The sequence below is a fragment of the Vipera ursinii genome (assembly GCF_947247035.1).
Source record: "Vipera ursinii genome assembly, chromosome: 6".
Lineage (NCBI taxonomy): Eukaryota > Metazoa > Chordata > Lepidosauria > Squamata > Viperidae > Vipera > Vipera ursinii.
The window spans coordinates 10,920,855-10,937,084 of NC_139515.1; the positions used below are offsets into that span (position 1 = coordinate 10,920,855).

Below are 16,230 nucleotides of genomic sequence, written 5' to 3' on the forward strand. Positions count from 1 at the left end.
CTAGGGGCCAGTGCTCATCTCCGTTTCAAAGCCGAAGAGCCAGCGCTTGTCCGAGGACGTCTCCGTGGTCATGTGGCCAGCATGACTAGACGCCAAAGGCGCACGGAATGCTGTTACCTTCCCACCGTAGTGGTCCCTATTTTTCTACTTGCATTTTTACGTGTTTTCAAACTGCTAGGTTGGCAGAAGCTGGGACGAGTAACAGGCGCTCACTCTGTTACGTGGCACTTGGGATTCGACCCACCAAACTGCTGACCATCTGATCAACAAGCTCAGCATCCTAACCCACTGAGCTATCGCGTCCCTATTTTCTGTAAATACGTGTTCTCTTGATAAGTGGGAAAGGACTCCTAGAGTTGGCCCCACACACACCTAATGTTTGTCCACTTGTTGCCCATCTGAGTTTTACAAGGCTGAGGCTTTTGTGCAGTGCTTGAAGCTTGTGTTGAAATTCTTGTGGCACAGGGGTGCTGCTGATTTACATCACACCATGAGTCTGAGTGCCTGACAGGAGGGGGAAAGGCTTTAAAAGCAGTGGAGAGTTAATGTGAATAAACTCTGCCAAGCTGTGCATTTGGAAATTTGATTTAAAAAATAATTCAGCAGAGTGTCCAAACCAAATCACATTTTTAGTCAGACTGGCAGTTCAGGGTCAGATAGTACCATGTGACAATTAAATTGTAAACTTCCCATTGACCTGATTTTCTGAATCAAACGGATGCAGACCAGAGTGACTGAACCCAAAGGTGCTTTTTTTTTCAAAAGGCAACTGGACTTTGCTTAGGAAAAGCCAAGTCCGCTTGCCTTTTGAAATAAAAGCACCTTTGGGGCAACCATGATCTGGATGATTGAGAATCTCCATAGACAGATTGATTCGACAAACTGAATCTTAGCCAATTTGCAATCTTCTTTGTGTGTTCCTAAATCCAAAATCTGAGATTGGGCCTGGCTGCCTTCCTTTCAAGTACCCACTGCTGCTTCTTGCCCCAAAGCAGCCTGTCTAATAAATTAGACACACACACACACACACACACACACACACACAAACAAACATCCTTCCAAAAAGCCTGAAGGTGGAATGAGGAGGAGGAAGGAGGGAAAGCAGAGTCACGCAAAATGCAGAACGGAGGTATTTTTAAAAAGCCTAAGTAAGTGGATTAACTTTCATGAAGGCACAGGAGAGGCCAAGACAGGCAGAAATGTTTTTATTTAGCTTGCTTCTCTTCCAATATACAAATTCACCCAATTATGAAAGTTTATCTCATTGGATTAAGGTGGAATGTGATGACAAAGCTGCAGTTCTTTGACTCTCAATATAACTGCTACTGTCATCACATTTCAACTTAATCCTATAATATAAACCTTCATATGTGTATATTCCTTTAGTATTATTTTCCTTTACTCTGTTTAGCAATTTTTCCCTCCTGGCTATACATAAATGCTGTTAGATTGGCAAGAGTTCTCTAGTTGTACCCTGTTCCTGGAACAACTTCTGGAAACAAATGAAATATTGTTGAAAAGCCTCTTAAGGATATTTTTATTCCAAGCTGTTTTGCAGTAGCTTTAATAAGAAGGGATTTTATATTTTTGACTCCATTTAAAAATTAGGAGCAATAACAGAGTCCTTTATTACTAAATCTTAGATAGTAAGCTTTAAATTGGAGGCAGTTGGGTTGAGGTAGAGGAGAAAATCTTTATAGGGAATGGAATTTACAGAGGAGAGAATCAGAATTATGTTAAATTTTTGTACAAATCATATGGGCATGTTTTAGACGTAACATTGAATACATCTTCTCTTGTCTTGTCAACCCAAACTGAATGCTGGGAACCTCAGAATTAAATATTGGTTATTGGATTCTTTGCTACTTTATTCTGTATCATTCATTATAAAAAGGGGGTAATGTTTAGATTGCTTAGATAAACTGAAATAGCAATTTAAAATGTTCCAATTATATGCTCGGTTTTGCGTAAAGTTAAGGAACATTTATAGATTGAGAAGGCCAGATTGTTGTTTCAGATACTGTACAATTAATGCTTTGAACATCAGGAAGATTTGTATATTTTAAAAATCCCAAGAGCATTAGATTACCTATTAATTCTTAATGCATTATTGTGCATGTGATTGTAACATTGATCAATTGTATTCAATCTTTAAAATAATATTTAAAAGCTCTGTACATTCTTTCAGTAAGTTTTGGCTCATGGATTGTTTAATAGAGAGGGATGGAGAGAAAGAGAAAATGCAATATTTTGCCCAGGAAGAAATTTGTTTTAAACTCTTTTGGGGGACAGGCTGATCTAAAAGATAATTATACCAAATAGATAACTGGCTTTTGGGTCAGTTTCTAAGGAGAGTGAAGAAAACACTCATCTGTTGCCCATTGGGACAACCATGACCTGGATGACTGAGAATCTCCATAAACAAAACATTCACCTTTTCTTCTTCCACCTGGTGGAAAAACAGATTGAAGTGAATGTTCAGTCAAAGGAAAAACATTGCAAGGTGCATCCCTTGACAAAGGCATAACCATATTCCAATACTCAAGGGAACAATATTCCCTTGAGAATATATTTGGTAACTCAGATCACTGGAGAGACATTGCAGGGATGGGTGCCAGTTTATATCTCCTTCAAAGGGCACAGACAGGCAAATGAAGACCCTCTCAAAGAACAAATCATTCTTTAACAGAAGAGCATTGAAACAAAATATTTATCTAAGATGCTTCTGGATAAGTCCTCAATGTGCTATCAAAGAGTCAATAGAGATACCCTAGGGTTTTGTTTGTTTTTTTCATAGGAAACCGTGGAGAATGACTTGTGGAGATGGAAGTGTTTAAACTTTTGTCATTTCTACAAAGCTCCTAATAGCCTATGTAAAACATTGAGAATGGAATGGAATGGAGTGGAGTGGAGTGGAATGGAGTGGAATGGAATGGAATAGAAGATAACAGAATAGAATGGAGTGGAGTGGAGTGGAGTGGAGTGGAATGGAATGGAATAGATATCAGAATGGAACGGAACAGAATGGAATAGAAGATAACAGAATGGAGTGTAGTGTAGTGTAGTGTAGTGTAGTGTAGTGTGGTGTGGTGTAGTGTAGTGTAGTAGAATAGAATAGAATAGAATAGAATAGAATAGAATAGAATAGAATAGAATAGAATAGAATAGAATAGAATAGAATAGAATAGAATAGAATAGAATAGAATAGAATAGAATATCTTTATGGTCATTGTGTAACTCACAACAAAATTAATGCTGTCCACAGTAAAACCACAAATGAGAACATACATTATATACACACATCCTTCACATTCTATTCACCATTGCGGTGCCCCTAATATTGCACTTTAATGTTGCACTATACTGTGGTATTTAATATGGTTACAGCTCTAGGATAAAAACTATTTTTCAGCCTATTTGTTTTTGTTTTTATTATCCTGTACCATCTGCCAGATGGTAATAGTTCAAAAAAAGAATGTCCGGGATGAGATGAGTCTTTAAGAATGTTTTGAGCTTTCCTAAGACAATGGGAACTGTACAGTTCGTCCAGGGGGGGAGGAGAGGGCAGCCAATAATCCTCAGGACAATGGTAATGACCCTCTGGAGCGCTTTCCTATCTGCTACTGTGGACCAAGCAAATCACCCACAAATGCAATTAAGGGACTAGACTCTCATCCCATAATAATATTAGAAGAATGTGAAGTGTTTTGAGTTCAGCACTTATGCTCAAAACTCATTTTTCAAACTCAAAACAGCTGCTTCATCAGACAGAAAATGAGCTGTTCCCGTCACTTCAGAAATGTCCTGAACTTGAAACAGCTCTATTTTGACCTCGGAATACTTCTTTCTCTCAAGCTTGAAAAGCTTCCCAAATCAGAACAGTTATTCTGTTTTGGGGAATGTAGAATTCAAATGCCCCTAATCTGTTCAGGTGTTTTGCAGATCAATGATATCAGACCTATATGTTTGCCAGTCATAGAGGTATTCACAACTGTTTTTGTGGCCCATGATTATGAAAATACTTCAAGCTTATAATGACTTATATTTAGCCTTGTACTTGGAAAACATAATTATCTAAATACCCCACACCCAACCTAATTATGTAAACTAGACCAGGAAATTGCTTAATTAAAGCTTGTCTAGAACCCAAGTTGTCTGGAAGAAGGCTGGTTTTCACACTCTTTGGTATGCAAGAATAATTTGAGGGGTGTGAAGCTAAAGTTTTAAATTGCTATTCTGGAAGCTGTATTACTGTTTAGAACAAAATATATTCACATCAGTGGGGTGAAACATATATTTTCTCATGTCCTGGTACAGTATATATTTTCTGCATAATGCATAGCTTTCGCTTGAACCCTAGCAGTGATTTAAAGTCAATCCCTGCGATTCAGTGAACAGAGGTGATTGAGTTATACATGGGCTCTGCCACACCTGACTGTAGACATGGCAATGGATTGAACATTAAAAAGATCCTGTATATACAGTAAACAAAATCTAGCATGTTATAGAAAAGAAATGAACTTAGAATGTACTAGTTTCCTGTGTGAAGAGCTTTTAAAAATATGGGAAAGCAATCAAAGATTTGATTCCTTTTCATTCTGAAGTGGTGCAGGCCAGGAACAGATGTACTGTAGGAGTCTATTTATCATATGTTTTGGCTTTTACATGTGTATGAAAAAAAGACGGGGAAAAAGCCCAGATGTTAGTAATATTTGATGTATATGTAGCCTGATGAATGTTGATCGCACACAGATCCAGAAAGAAACAAAAGCTTTCAGCCAAAACCTCTTTCAAAGCTATGATGTACATAAGGCAGGAAGTCTGTGGTTAACACTATGTAGCAGAAAATCACCACAAATAGGCGATTACCACAACTGTCCTTCGGCCTTGATACCAGTTTTACACCTGGCTGTGTCCCTGATCTGGTGCACCAGCCAAGGAAGAAGAAAGTGGGGTCTCTTTGACCAACTCCAGAGGTCAGAGATGTTTATTAGGAGACATTCCAAATAAATGAAAATAGTCTGCCATAAATTGCAAGTAAACTAAATTAATAGAGGGGGCTGATTTACCGTAGACAGAAGTATCTTAACTTTAGCCATAACTCTCTTGTCTCTTCACTGTGGACCTTCATTCTTTTTTTTTCTTTCTGCTGTAATGGAGAATATAATAAAAGCCCCTGAACATGTCCGTCTCATCTGGCCTTTGGTATAGTTAAAAAAGATACTTTCCTACTGAATAGGTGGCCAGACAGGAGATAGCCAAAGCAGATACTAACCCAGGGATCTTCCAATTTGGCCCTTTTATGACTTGTGGACTTCAACTCCCAGAAATCCTCAGCCAGCGTGGCACACTGGCTGAGGAATTCTGGGAGTTGAAGTCCACAAATCATAAAAGGGCCAAGTTTGAAGACCACTGTACCTGACAAAAGGAGCTGATAGTAAAGTCTTGAAGAAGGGATGTACAAGTTCTCAGACAGTACACAAGAGAGAGTGAGAACTTGACCAAGGTCCACCAAAACCAGCTGGTTTTCTGAGGGACAAGATTGGCTGTCGTGTTGTGACTGATGGCTGCTATCATTGCATGGATTCGCTGATGTCTAAGTATTGTTATGCTCCTTTATCTCATCCTTAAACCACTTAGAGAGGCTGTAAAGTACTGTGAAGCGGTATATAAGTCTAAGTGCTACTGCTATTGCCATCCTTCACTTTAAAAATAAAGGAAATCATAATTTCTGAGTGAGAGGTGAAAAATTCATTCTTGAATCCATGGAAAGTGAAGGAATGGTTGAGCTCTGAAGGCACGATTAAGATTCCAGAAAGATTCCAGGGTATTACTCATTAAGTAAATAATACAAGCTTTAGGCAAACGTTGCTAAATTTTCTGCTCAATATGGAAACACCAGCTGGTTCCCCCCCCCCCGCCCCATTGTGCTAAGTGAAATATGGTTTGTTTATTCTGGCTTAGTCAAACTCAGTCCTTCTGATTTATAATTTATGGTTTAGCAGATTGTGTGACTGAGGTAGTTTACTAAGCATACCATGGGATCTTTGCATGTTTGTTCATTGTGTGCTAAATTATTATTGGTGAAACACAAGGTTTGGTTCCTGAAGATGGCTTAGCAGCTTGAATAAATCTTAGCACTGTCTTGTAAACTGTGGCCGATGGCTTAGCACAGGGGTGTCAAACTGCCGGCCTGCAGGCCGGATGCATCATGGCAAAACCATGCCCACCCCATGGCCGACAAAGGCAACACGTCACATGACATTGTGAGTTTGACACCCCTGGCTTAGCATGTTGTGGAAACCTCACCCTTTATGTTGTCTTGAAGAAGTTATGATTACACAAGCATGGCATAATGAAATATATGAATGCAGTCATTGTTTAACACCATATGTTTATTACCATCTTCCAAGGCCACATTAAGGGTGTGCCTCACTCTGACACAGGCCTGTTGTTACTTGAGATTTGATGTGGATGAGAAGCTCATTAGAATACTGGGAGCCAAAAAAGACAGGGCATCTTTTTAAAAAAAATCCATAAGCATCTAACAAACCTTGCATGAGATTGCTATGTCTATCTCTGCTCATTGTTTCAGAGGTCTTCAGATTTTTGTGTGGGCAGCACTGCCAATCCTTCCTTGCATTTATTTAAAATACACATTGAAGCAGATGTATGCTGACTTATCCTGATAGACACCAGTCATCTTTCCTCCTTTTTTTGGTCTATCTTTAAACTATGACTAGGAAGTTGAGCCCTATGTTATATTTTCTGCTACATATATATATGTACATAGGGACGCGGTGGCTCAGTGGGTTAGGATGCTGAGCTTGTCGATCAGAAGGTTGGCAGTTTGGCGGGTCGAATCCCGAGTGCCGCGTAACAGAGTGAGCGCCTGTTACTCGTCCCAGCTTCTGCCAACCTAGCAGTTTGAAAGCACGTAAAAATGCAAGTAGAAAAATAGGGACCACTACGGTGGGAAGGTAACAGCGTTCCGTGCGCCTTTGGCATCTAGTCATGCCGGCCACATGACCACGGAGACGTCCTCGGACAAGCGCTGGCTCTTCGGCTTTGAAACAGAGATGAGCACTGGCCCCTAGAGTCGGAAACGACTAGCACGCATGTGCGGGGGAACCTTTACCTTTTTACCTTTTAAAGTATTACTAGGAAGTTGAGCCCTATGTTATATTTCCTTCTACATATATATATGTACACCTGGCTGACAGACTGATCTTGAAATGAGCTAGACTGAACTGGAGACTACCAAATTCCAGAGTTAACTTGGGGATTTTTTTAAAAAAAGCATTTCTTTTTGTTGCAAAAACTGTAATCTTCTAGACATGTTCTTCTAATTAGCAGAAGTTGAAGTGAAACCCAGACAGAATTTAATTTTACCTTGAAGTGGAGCCAGTGAGAAAAACAGCACTTCAGAGCATAAGCTTCATCGAATTCAGGAGCTTACGTCAAAATGGAAACCAGTTCCTGATCCGTGCCATGGTTGTTGGATTTGACATTATAGGGAAATGTAACTTCCCTGTTCAAAGTGATTTTATAATGCATACTTTGGATGAAGAATCATTTCTAACAAGAAGCTTAAATAAAGCAGAGCTTGGAAAGGGAGCACAACCCCAATGCATTGGGGGAGAGTATTAGAAACCCAAGAAAGCAAAACAACCATGACCAGGCGATGGAAGCCCCTCCCACTACAAAAGGGGTGGGGCTTCAATAGCACAGGTGAAGTCATCATCTTGATGTCTTTGAATTCACTGGAGGAGGTCCCTCAATGCTCCCTCAACCCTGCCAAACAGCATCCCTTTTTTTCCTGACCCAACAGCTGCTTGCGACATGAACTTATTGCTCTTTATTTAGTCCAAGTCTCAAAGCTCCTTGCAGTATAAGATTACTCTTACTTTTACTAAGATTAAAATTTGTAATTTTTTTTAAGAAAAAATAATAATTGCATTGTTTGGGAAATTACCGTGGCTTGAAAAAATGGCTACATGGCTATATTACTGTGTCTTGAAAAATGGCACAAGTGGCAAAACTCTTTATTTTTTGTCATTTGCCAAGATGTAAATGTAGGTGCTTGATGACATTCTTCCTGATTTCCTACTTTGGGTTAAAATCCCTGCTCAAATTTAGCATTTCCTTTTCTGTCTTTACTTTTTCCCCCCGGCTAGCTAAGCAAAGGAGGTGTGTGTTTTACTGTATGTTGATATTATATATGTATTTCTTTCAACAAAACCTACCTGTTTATAACTTGGCAGATCAATATGTAGATGTGCTATTTTACCTTCTTTTCTTTACCAACACAAATCTAGGGGAAAAAATGTTCTTGTGCTAATATCCATGATAAGTGAATTGTTAAGCATGGTTGTCTGTCTCAAAAGTTAAAAAACCAAGTTTACATATCAATTCAGTCCGGTGCAGATGTGCGCTTTTTTTCTTTCTTTCTACTTTTTAGTAATTCATGATTGGCAGTTGTGATGATGAAGCAGGATGAAAGCAAGGATTGATTGAACAGCTGCAAAAGGTCTACCCCCTGTATTTATTAGATGAGTGATGAGATGATTATCCCAAATGAACAATAGAGTGGCAAAACATACCACGGAGGGATGGGAGATGGGGAAAATATCAGCCCTGATTAATTTGCTTATTCTCGGGCTTTGCCTAACATTAGATCGTTTTAGTTATCTCAGGATATCCAGGGGAGACTTAAGTATTGGTAAGAATTTATAAAATTAGGAAGGATGCTGGCTTAGACTTGGATTCATGGCTTTTGCTGTTCAATCTGCTATTGGAGATATATGTACCATTTTCCAGAATGAGGGTCCTGCCACAAAGACAGGGTTTTTCTAACATCAAGATCTGCTGTTCAAATCATGCCCTGATTGGGATCAAGTTGCTTCCAGTATCCCAGTCATGAGGTGGGATCATGCCACCTCAAATTATTATGCCCTGATCCAACTGTCTCTGTTTGCCAAGCATCTGTTCAGTGTTGATTATCTAATCTGCTTTTATGCCATTAGATGGTACGCAGGTAAGATAGTGTTGAATCATAATCATTGGTAAACTGTAGTTGATATGTATGTACATAAATCCACAGACCTGAAACATGTGTTCCTGTTCCCTTGCCTTCCATTCTTTGTCACAATTTTTATAGCACTTTTTTAGGTCAAAATGTCCTTTTTCAAACTGCCCAAATATCAGCATGGTGGACCAGCTTTCTCATTATCAACAGTGGGAGTCAATGAGGAGGAAAAAAATCTGGAATTTGTGCATGGTAGAATTCATCTTAAAATACTGTACAATATAGTATCACAGTTTCACCTCGCCTTCTGTCTTCCTCCTATCACACTGCTGAAATGGCACAGAGTCTCCACCCTCCCTCAGTACTAATAAATGCCAGGTATCATAAGATAATGCAGGTGGTCCTTGACTTATGATCACAATTGCGACCAGAATATGTAACCCTCTTGTAAGCCATTGGGATCATGGAGTTGTAAATTGACTCGTGCTGTCTTCAGTTGAGTCATGCCATTGTAAGTGTAAATCCAACTTTAACCCATTGCATCTTTTTTTTTTGCTGGAAATTGCCAAAAAATGTCACTGCCAATCATGAATTACTAAAAAGTAAAAAATGACAATTGCATGACCCTAGGATGCTGCAAAAGAGACATGTTTAGTTTACAAAAGAGACAACTGAAAGGAGATATGGCAAAACTCTTCCAATATCTGGAGGGTTATTCCAGAAAGTAGACTTATAGAACAAGGGGGCCAGAACCAGTTGGTTAAAACTACAAGGAAGGACGTTCAGGCTGGCTGTCAAGAAGAGTTTCCTTACTCTATAACCTACCACTTAGTGAAATGGGGATATAATTTTCAAAGCTTTTTTTTTTCTGGAAGTCTACAGACAGACTGGATGGTTATTTCCGGAGACCTCTAATGGATTTTTGCACTGAACAGAGGGTTAAACTCTTAAGGTCACTTCCAACACTGGGATTCTGTTGCATAGTAGAGATTTATATGATCCTGTTTAAATGGAGAATTCATAAGGGAAAAGGTTTTTTTTCCTCTCAAAATACTTGAACTAGGGCCAGCCAATGGAACTGAATTAACAGTAAGACTAGATAAAAGGAAGTATTTCTTTACTTGGTACATAATTAACCTGTTCTTTCACCATCCTAGGATTCAGCTGTGTTCCCAATTGGGACAACATTCAAAGAATAATAGAATAAATTTTTAGCAGTAAGACAATTTAAAGCTATGAGCCTCGAGGGCTATCTCATCCATCCAGCAACAGAGGTAGGGGGTTCTCACTACCATGTCAAGTATGAATAGGAAGAGACCGTGACATCTATATTCTGTGTATGGATTCTCACCTTAAATAGGTCCAGGTGGGGCAGTGGTTATAATGTTAGATTAGGACTGGGATAGATCTAAGTTTCCACCACGGAATTAACCAAGCATCTCTATACAAGAGTCTTTCCCTTAGCTCAAGCTGCTTCACAAGGATAATTATGAAAATATACTTAGATATATCTCAAGCCCTCAAGATATTTTACAAAGGCATATTATTACTATTTTAATTTTGTCTTCATTTGCTTGAGCCACATTTGGTCTGAACAGAACACAGAGAAATAAAAAATGACACAGGAACATTACCAAGCTAGTTTTTTTTAAAAAAAAAAATAGAAGCCCTTTTTAGAGCATTATTTAGAATGAGGTAGTCACTTTTTTCAGCTTCCTAACACAAAGTAATCATTTGACTCATAGGACATTCAGTTAAATCAAATCTTCAGATCCATTTGAGGCATCAAATGTAAGTTTGAAATATAGTTGTAACTTGCTGTCTGTAAATAGATGGGTATTCTGTGCATGGTTTGTTAAAAGCAGGAGTCATTCAGACAATAATATCACCTCTAAAAAATCCTCGGGTTGTGTTCATATCTCACACTTTTGCTAAAACGTGCTTAAGCAGGTTCATTTGGGAGAAGAGTTGCAGGTAACTTGTTTTTCTCCAAAGAGACTAAATTGTTGGCCCGAAGACTGAATGTTCAGGAGTGCTGGACTCCGTAGTATTTAGCAAGAACTTATTCTTGAAATAGTCTCTTGAAAAGTTTCTTTCTTGACACTGTTACTATTTTCAAGATGGAGTAAAGCTCCTATGCTGCTTTTATTTCCATCATACTATGTGCCATGTTCAGGAGGAGCATTTTAAAATACTGTATAGTATGACAGTTTATTTATTTATTTATTTATTTAGTTACATTTATATACCGCCCTTTCCCTGAGGACTCAGGGCGGTTTACAGGGAATTAAAAACTCCACCATACAATGAAACCCTGAAAGTTATCCATCTGTAATGTTATCCATCTGTAATGTTCTCTATTGCCTTCTCCTGCTTGAGCAGGGGGCTGGATTAGAAGACCTCCTAGGTCCCTTCCAGATTCTATTCTATTCTATTCTATTCTATTCTATTCTATTCTATTCTATTCTATTCTATTCTATTCTATTCTATTCTATTCTATTCTATTCTATTCCATTCCATTCTACATTCTACATTCTATTCCTACTCCATTCCATTCCATTCCATTCCATTCCATTCCATTCCATTCCATTCCATTCCATTCCATTCCATTCCATTCTATTCTATTCTATTCTATTCTATTCTATTCTATTCCTATTCCCATTCCATTCCATTCCATTCCATTCCATTCCATTCCATTCCATTCTATTCTATTCTATTCTATTCTATTCTATTCTATTCTATTCTATTCTATTCTATTCTATTCTATTCTATTCCATTCCATTCCATTCCATTCCATTCCATTCTATTCTACATTCCATTCCATTCCATTCTACATTCTATTCCTATTCCTATTCTATTCTATTCTATTCTATTCTATTCTATTCTATTCTATTCTATTCTATTCTATTCTATTCTATTCTACATTCCATTCCATTCCATTCTATTCCATTCTACATTCTATTCCATTCCATTCCATTCTATTCTATTCTATTCTATTCTATTCTATTCTATTCTATTCTATTCTATTCTATTCTATTCTACTCTATTCTATTCCATTCCATTCCATTCCAATCCATTCCATTCCATTCTACATTCTATTCGTATTCCATTCCATTCCATTCCATTCCATTCCATTCCATTCCATTCCATTCCATTCTATTCTATTCTATTCTATTCTATTCTATTCTATTCTATTCTATTCTATTATTCTATTCTATTCTATTCTATTCTATTCTATTCTATTCTATTCTATTCTATTCTATTCTATTCTATTCTATTCTATTCTATTCCAATGAAGCCACCATCTGTGTTATTTTCCCATTCTACTAAAAGGTGAAACAGCTACTAGGTGTTTTTGGTACTTCTGTATTACAACAATGGCCGTGTTTTTGTTGCCTTAAATCTATTTGTCTTGTCTTTGAATCTTTTCTTTGAATCTCATATTTTAAGTGAAATCTTGATTAATTTGGTAGTCAGTAGTCACCAGAAGTGCTTGCTTTCGCAGAATAACTGGCTACAGGGGATCAAGGAGAGTCTTTTACATCAGTGGTTGATAGAAGCATCAGGCAAATAATTTTTTTTTTAAAAAAAAGACAGAAGTTGTCAACACACAAGCATGTTTCCTTCTGCAACATATTGGCTTGAATGAAAGAAGATTTGTTTTTATACCTGTTCGTCTTGTGGACACTGTCCCTCAGATGAACTAAGGAAATGTTCAGAGAGGTGGATGACAGTCAAATTTACATGGACAGAAGCAAGATTGAAACTTGAAGCAAAAGAGCAACCTGTCCTTCAATAAAGTATGAACAGATAAAAAAAGGCAACACCTATAAGAAGAGACTGGACTGCCATCTGTCAGAAATGGTGTAGGGACTCCTGCTTGGGCAGGGGGTTGGACTAGATGACCTACAAGGTCCCTTCCAACTATTCTATTCTATTCTATTCTATTCTATTCTATTCTATTCTATTCTATTCTATTCTATTCTATTCTATTCTATTCCATTCCATTCCATTCCATTCCATTCCATTCCATTATATTATTCTATTCTATTCTATTCTATTCTATTCTATTCTATTCTATTCTATTCTATTCTATTCTATTCTATTCTATTCTATTCTATTCTATTCTATTCTATTCCTATACTATACTATACTATACTATACTATACTATACTATACTATACTATACTATACTATACTATATTATATTATATTATATTATATTATATTATATTATATTATTATATATGATCTATATGCTGAATACATATTGAGGGAGGCTGGATTAGAAGAAAACCATGGTTTCAAAGATGGAGGAAAAAAGTATCAGCAATATGTGCAATGCTGATGAGATTACCCTGATTGTTGAAAATGCAAATGAACTGTAAACCTATATTGTAGGTACTAAAAAAAATAGTTAAAAAAATTCAAAAAGTACATTTTGTTAAAGAATCACTTCCCGCAACCCCATTGCAGATTCATAACTTCATTTATTGAGAAAGATTATATCTCGAGGCAAAGCAATGATGATGGAAAAATTAGCATGACTGTTAGCCCCCACTTTTTGGTATTAAGCAGATCCCTAACCCATGGCATCCAAACTCGCCTCCCGTTATTCTGAGCAGTTGGAAAAAATCAAGTTCCCAATTCAAAATAAAACATGGAAATGCTGTTGGTACATGATCTGCGACTGTGCACCCATACTTTGGGGGGGTGGAGGGGTGGAAACAGGGATTACAGAGACCAAAAAAATACAGTAAATAAGAAGACTGCAGAGCTTTGAGGTTGCATTTTGCTTAGATGGGCATTTTGAATGGAAGCGTTCTCTCAAGGCTGCTTTGAGATCTTCTCTTCTGAAAATGAAGAGGTTAGGGTACTTATTTGCTGCTCATTTGTGCATTTGCGTAAATCTGCGCAGTGGCGTTTCTGGGTTTTTCCTACGTCCTAATGCCAGAAGAGACTAAGGATCTTCTCTCATTGAGCTGAACAGTTTTCGAGCCATCTTTGAGTCAGAAGTAAAATGTACCAAATTCATGATGCTCCTATTGTTGGTGTCATTGATGTAATGATATATGAGAAAGACCTTGGGAAACCAGATGAGGAGATGTTGCTTAGGGAATGGTCAGATAATCAATCAATCAGTCCATCAGAATAGAGTTAGAAGGGACCTTGGCAGACTTCTAATCCAACCCCTTGCTCAAACAGGAGACCCTATACCATTTCAGACAAGTGACAAGTGAAATGACAACATTTCAGACACTCTGAAAGAGACAGCAGAGCCCGGAGCTGCACAACGGATGGGAAAAGAGGCTCCAAAGAACCACCACCCACCACCCACCCACCCTAGTGTCTCAGGCTGTAAAGGAAGCAGGGAGGGAGATTTGTACTTGGAAGATTCTGTTAATGTATCCTTACAATGAAGTAGAGTTTAGCTCATCCGGTCATGTTTCTTGTCTGATTTATCTGGGACAGTTGACAACTGCAAAGGATTCCAGAGTGTATCCTCTTGTTTTTCCATCCGTTGTGCAGCTCTGGGCTCTTCGGTCTCTTATCTGATCACTCCCTAAGCAGCATCTGCTCACCTGTTTTCTCAAGGTCTTTCTCACATAGCATTTAGCAGGAATTTGCTAAAGGAGCCTGTAAATTTCATGCCAGTGCGTTTTCCTGGCTTCCTAGACTGGGCAAGTGGAGAATGTTTCCATCACGTTAGCAGAAGTGTGACTGGCAGCCACCACTTTCTGGCATCAATCGTCATCTCACAGCTTAAGTGGCATCAAAGGTCAATTATAAATTCAGTGCATCACTCAATTGACCTACAAAGCCTAATGACCTACAAAGCCCTACATGGCATGGGTCCGGAATACCTTGGGGAGCACCTGCGGCCGGCGTCAACTTCCCTCCGCCCAGTACACTCCCACAGAGAGGGCCTCCTCAGGGTGCCACCAGTCAAAGAATGTCGACTGGTGGCCCCCAGGGGGAGGGCGTTCTCTGTGGGCGCCCCGGATTTATGGAACCATCTTCCGGTCGAGCTCCGAATGGCGCCTGACCTCCGCTCCTTCCGGCGCGATCTCAAAACCTACCTTTTTGAACAAGCTGGCCTGGCCTGATGGGATGGGGTTGGGTTTTATTAATGTGTTTTAACCTACTTTTAATGTGTTTTAACTTATTCGTGGGCATTTTATTTAATCGTTTTTAATTTTTGTATCTTGTTTTTGATATGTATTGCCCTGTTCACCGCCCTGAGTCCTTCGGGAGAAGGGCGGTATACAAATTTAATAAATAATAAAATAATAATAATAATAACTATAAATGCCATGCATTAAAGAAAAGTTAATAAAGTGGTACATCAAAACTCATGTTTCAACATTATTAAAAAGTTTGTTCTTCCAGTTTTGGGTTCTAGTATAGCTACAGTATTAACAAAGGGACAGAAGCCTGAAAAATCCTGCCTAAACAATTTAAGAAGTTCCATATGTTTGTTACGTGTCTACTACTTGTTAGAACCAAGGGCATTGTTCTTTACATTAACAATATTTTTTTTCTTTTCTCCTACAGAAATGCATGAATCCAGCAATATAGCAACTTTCAATGGACTGGTGAATAGTTCTAGTTACCACACATTCCTTTTGGATGAGGAAAGGAGTAGACTCTACGTGGGAGCAAAGGACCACATATTTTCTTTCAACCTAGTCAACATCAAGGAGTTTCAAACGGTACTTTTCGTCTCTTTTCATCTTTATTTTTTTTCCGCAAGCAATCGATTTTTATTGACTTGTGAAAGGGATAAAAAATGTTAAACACTTCTGTAATTAAATGATCTGTCCACAACAACAATAAAAAGAAAGATGGTATCAGAGCTGTGCTTATACTCCAAGTGTTTATACCACAACTGGTGATCATATTCAATTGCACCTACAATGCAATACAGTATTTGAAAGACTTTTCAAATGAAGTTGCTTTAAATGTTTGAATACCTAAGTGCTATTAGAAAATGAATCTTTATTTACATTTCATGTTAAAAACACACCATACACCAACAAAGACAAAAAAAAACCAGTCTCTTTTCATCTTTAGATGTATGTCGATGGGATAAGACAACCAGGGTGGTACGAAGTTGAATGTTGAGCCACTTAGCTATGCAGGTTCATTTGCTCATTACAAGCACTCATAAAAAAACTTTTTTTTAGTGTAGATGGAATATG

At 38.1% G+C, this 16,230-nt stretch overlaps 1 protein-coding gene across 1 annotated transcript in view; it reads left to right on the forward strand.

Moving 5' to 3' along the window:
- SEMA3A (semaphorin 3A) overlaps positions 1 to 16,230 on the forward strand; it is a gene marked incomplete at both ends in the record, with an annotated part of 175,710 nt that overhangs the window by 49,792 nt on the left and 109,688 nt on the right. Inside the window, one exon of the mRNA XM_083366286.1 lies at positions 15,584 to 15,741. Coding sequence (XP_083222412.1) covers positions 15,584 to 15,741 — 158 coding nt within the window. The remainder of the gene's footprint in view (positions 1 to 15,583; positions 15,742 to 16,230) is intronic.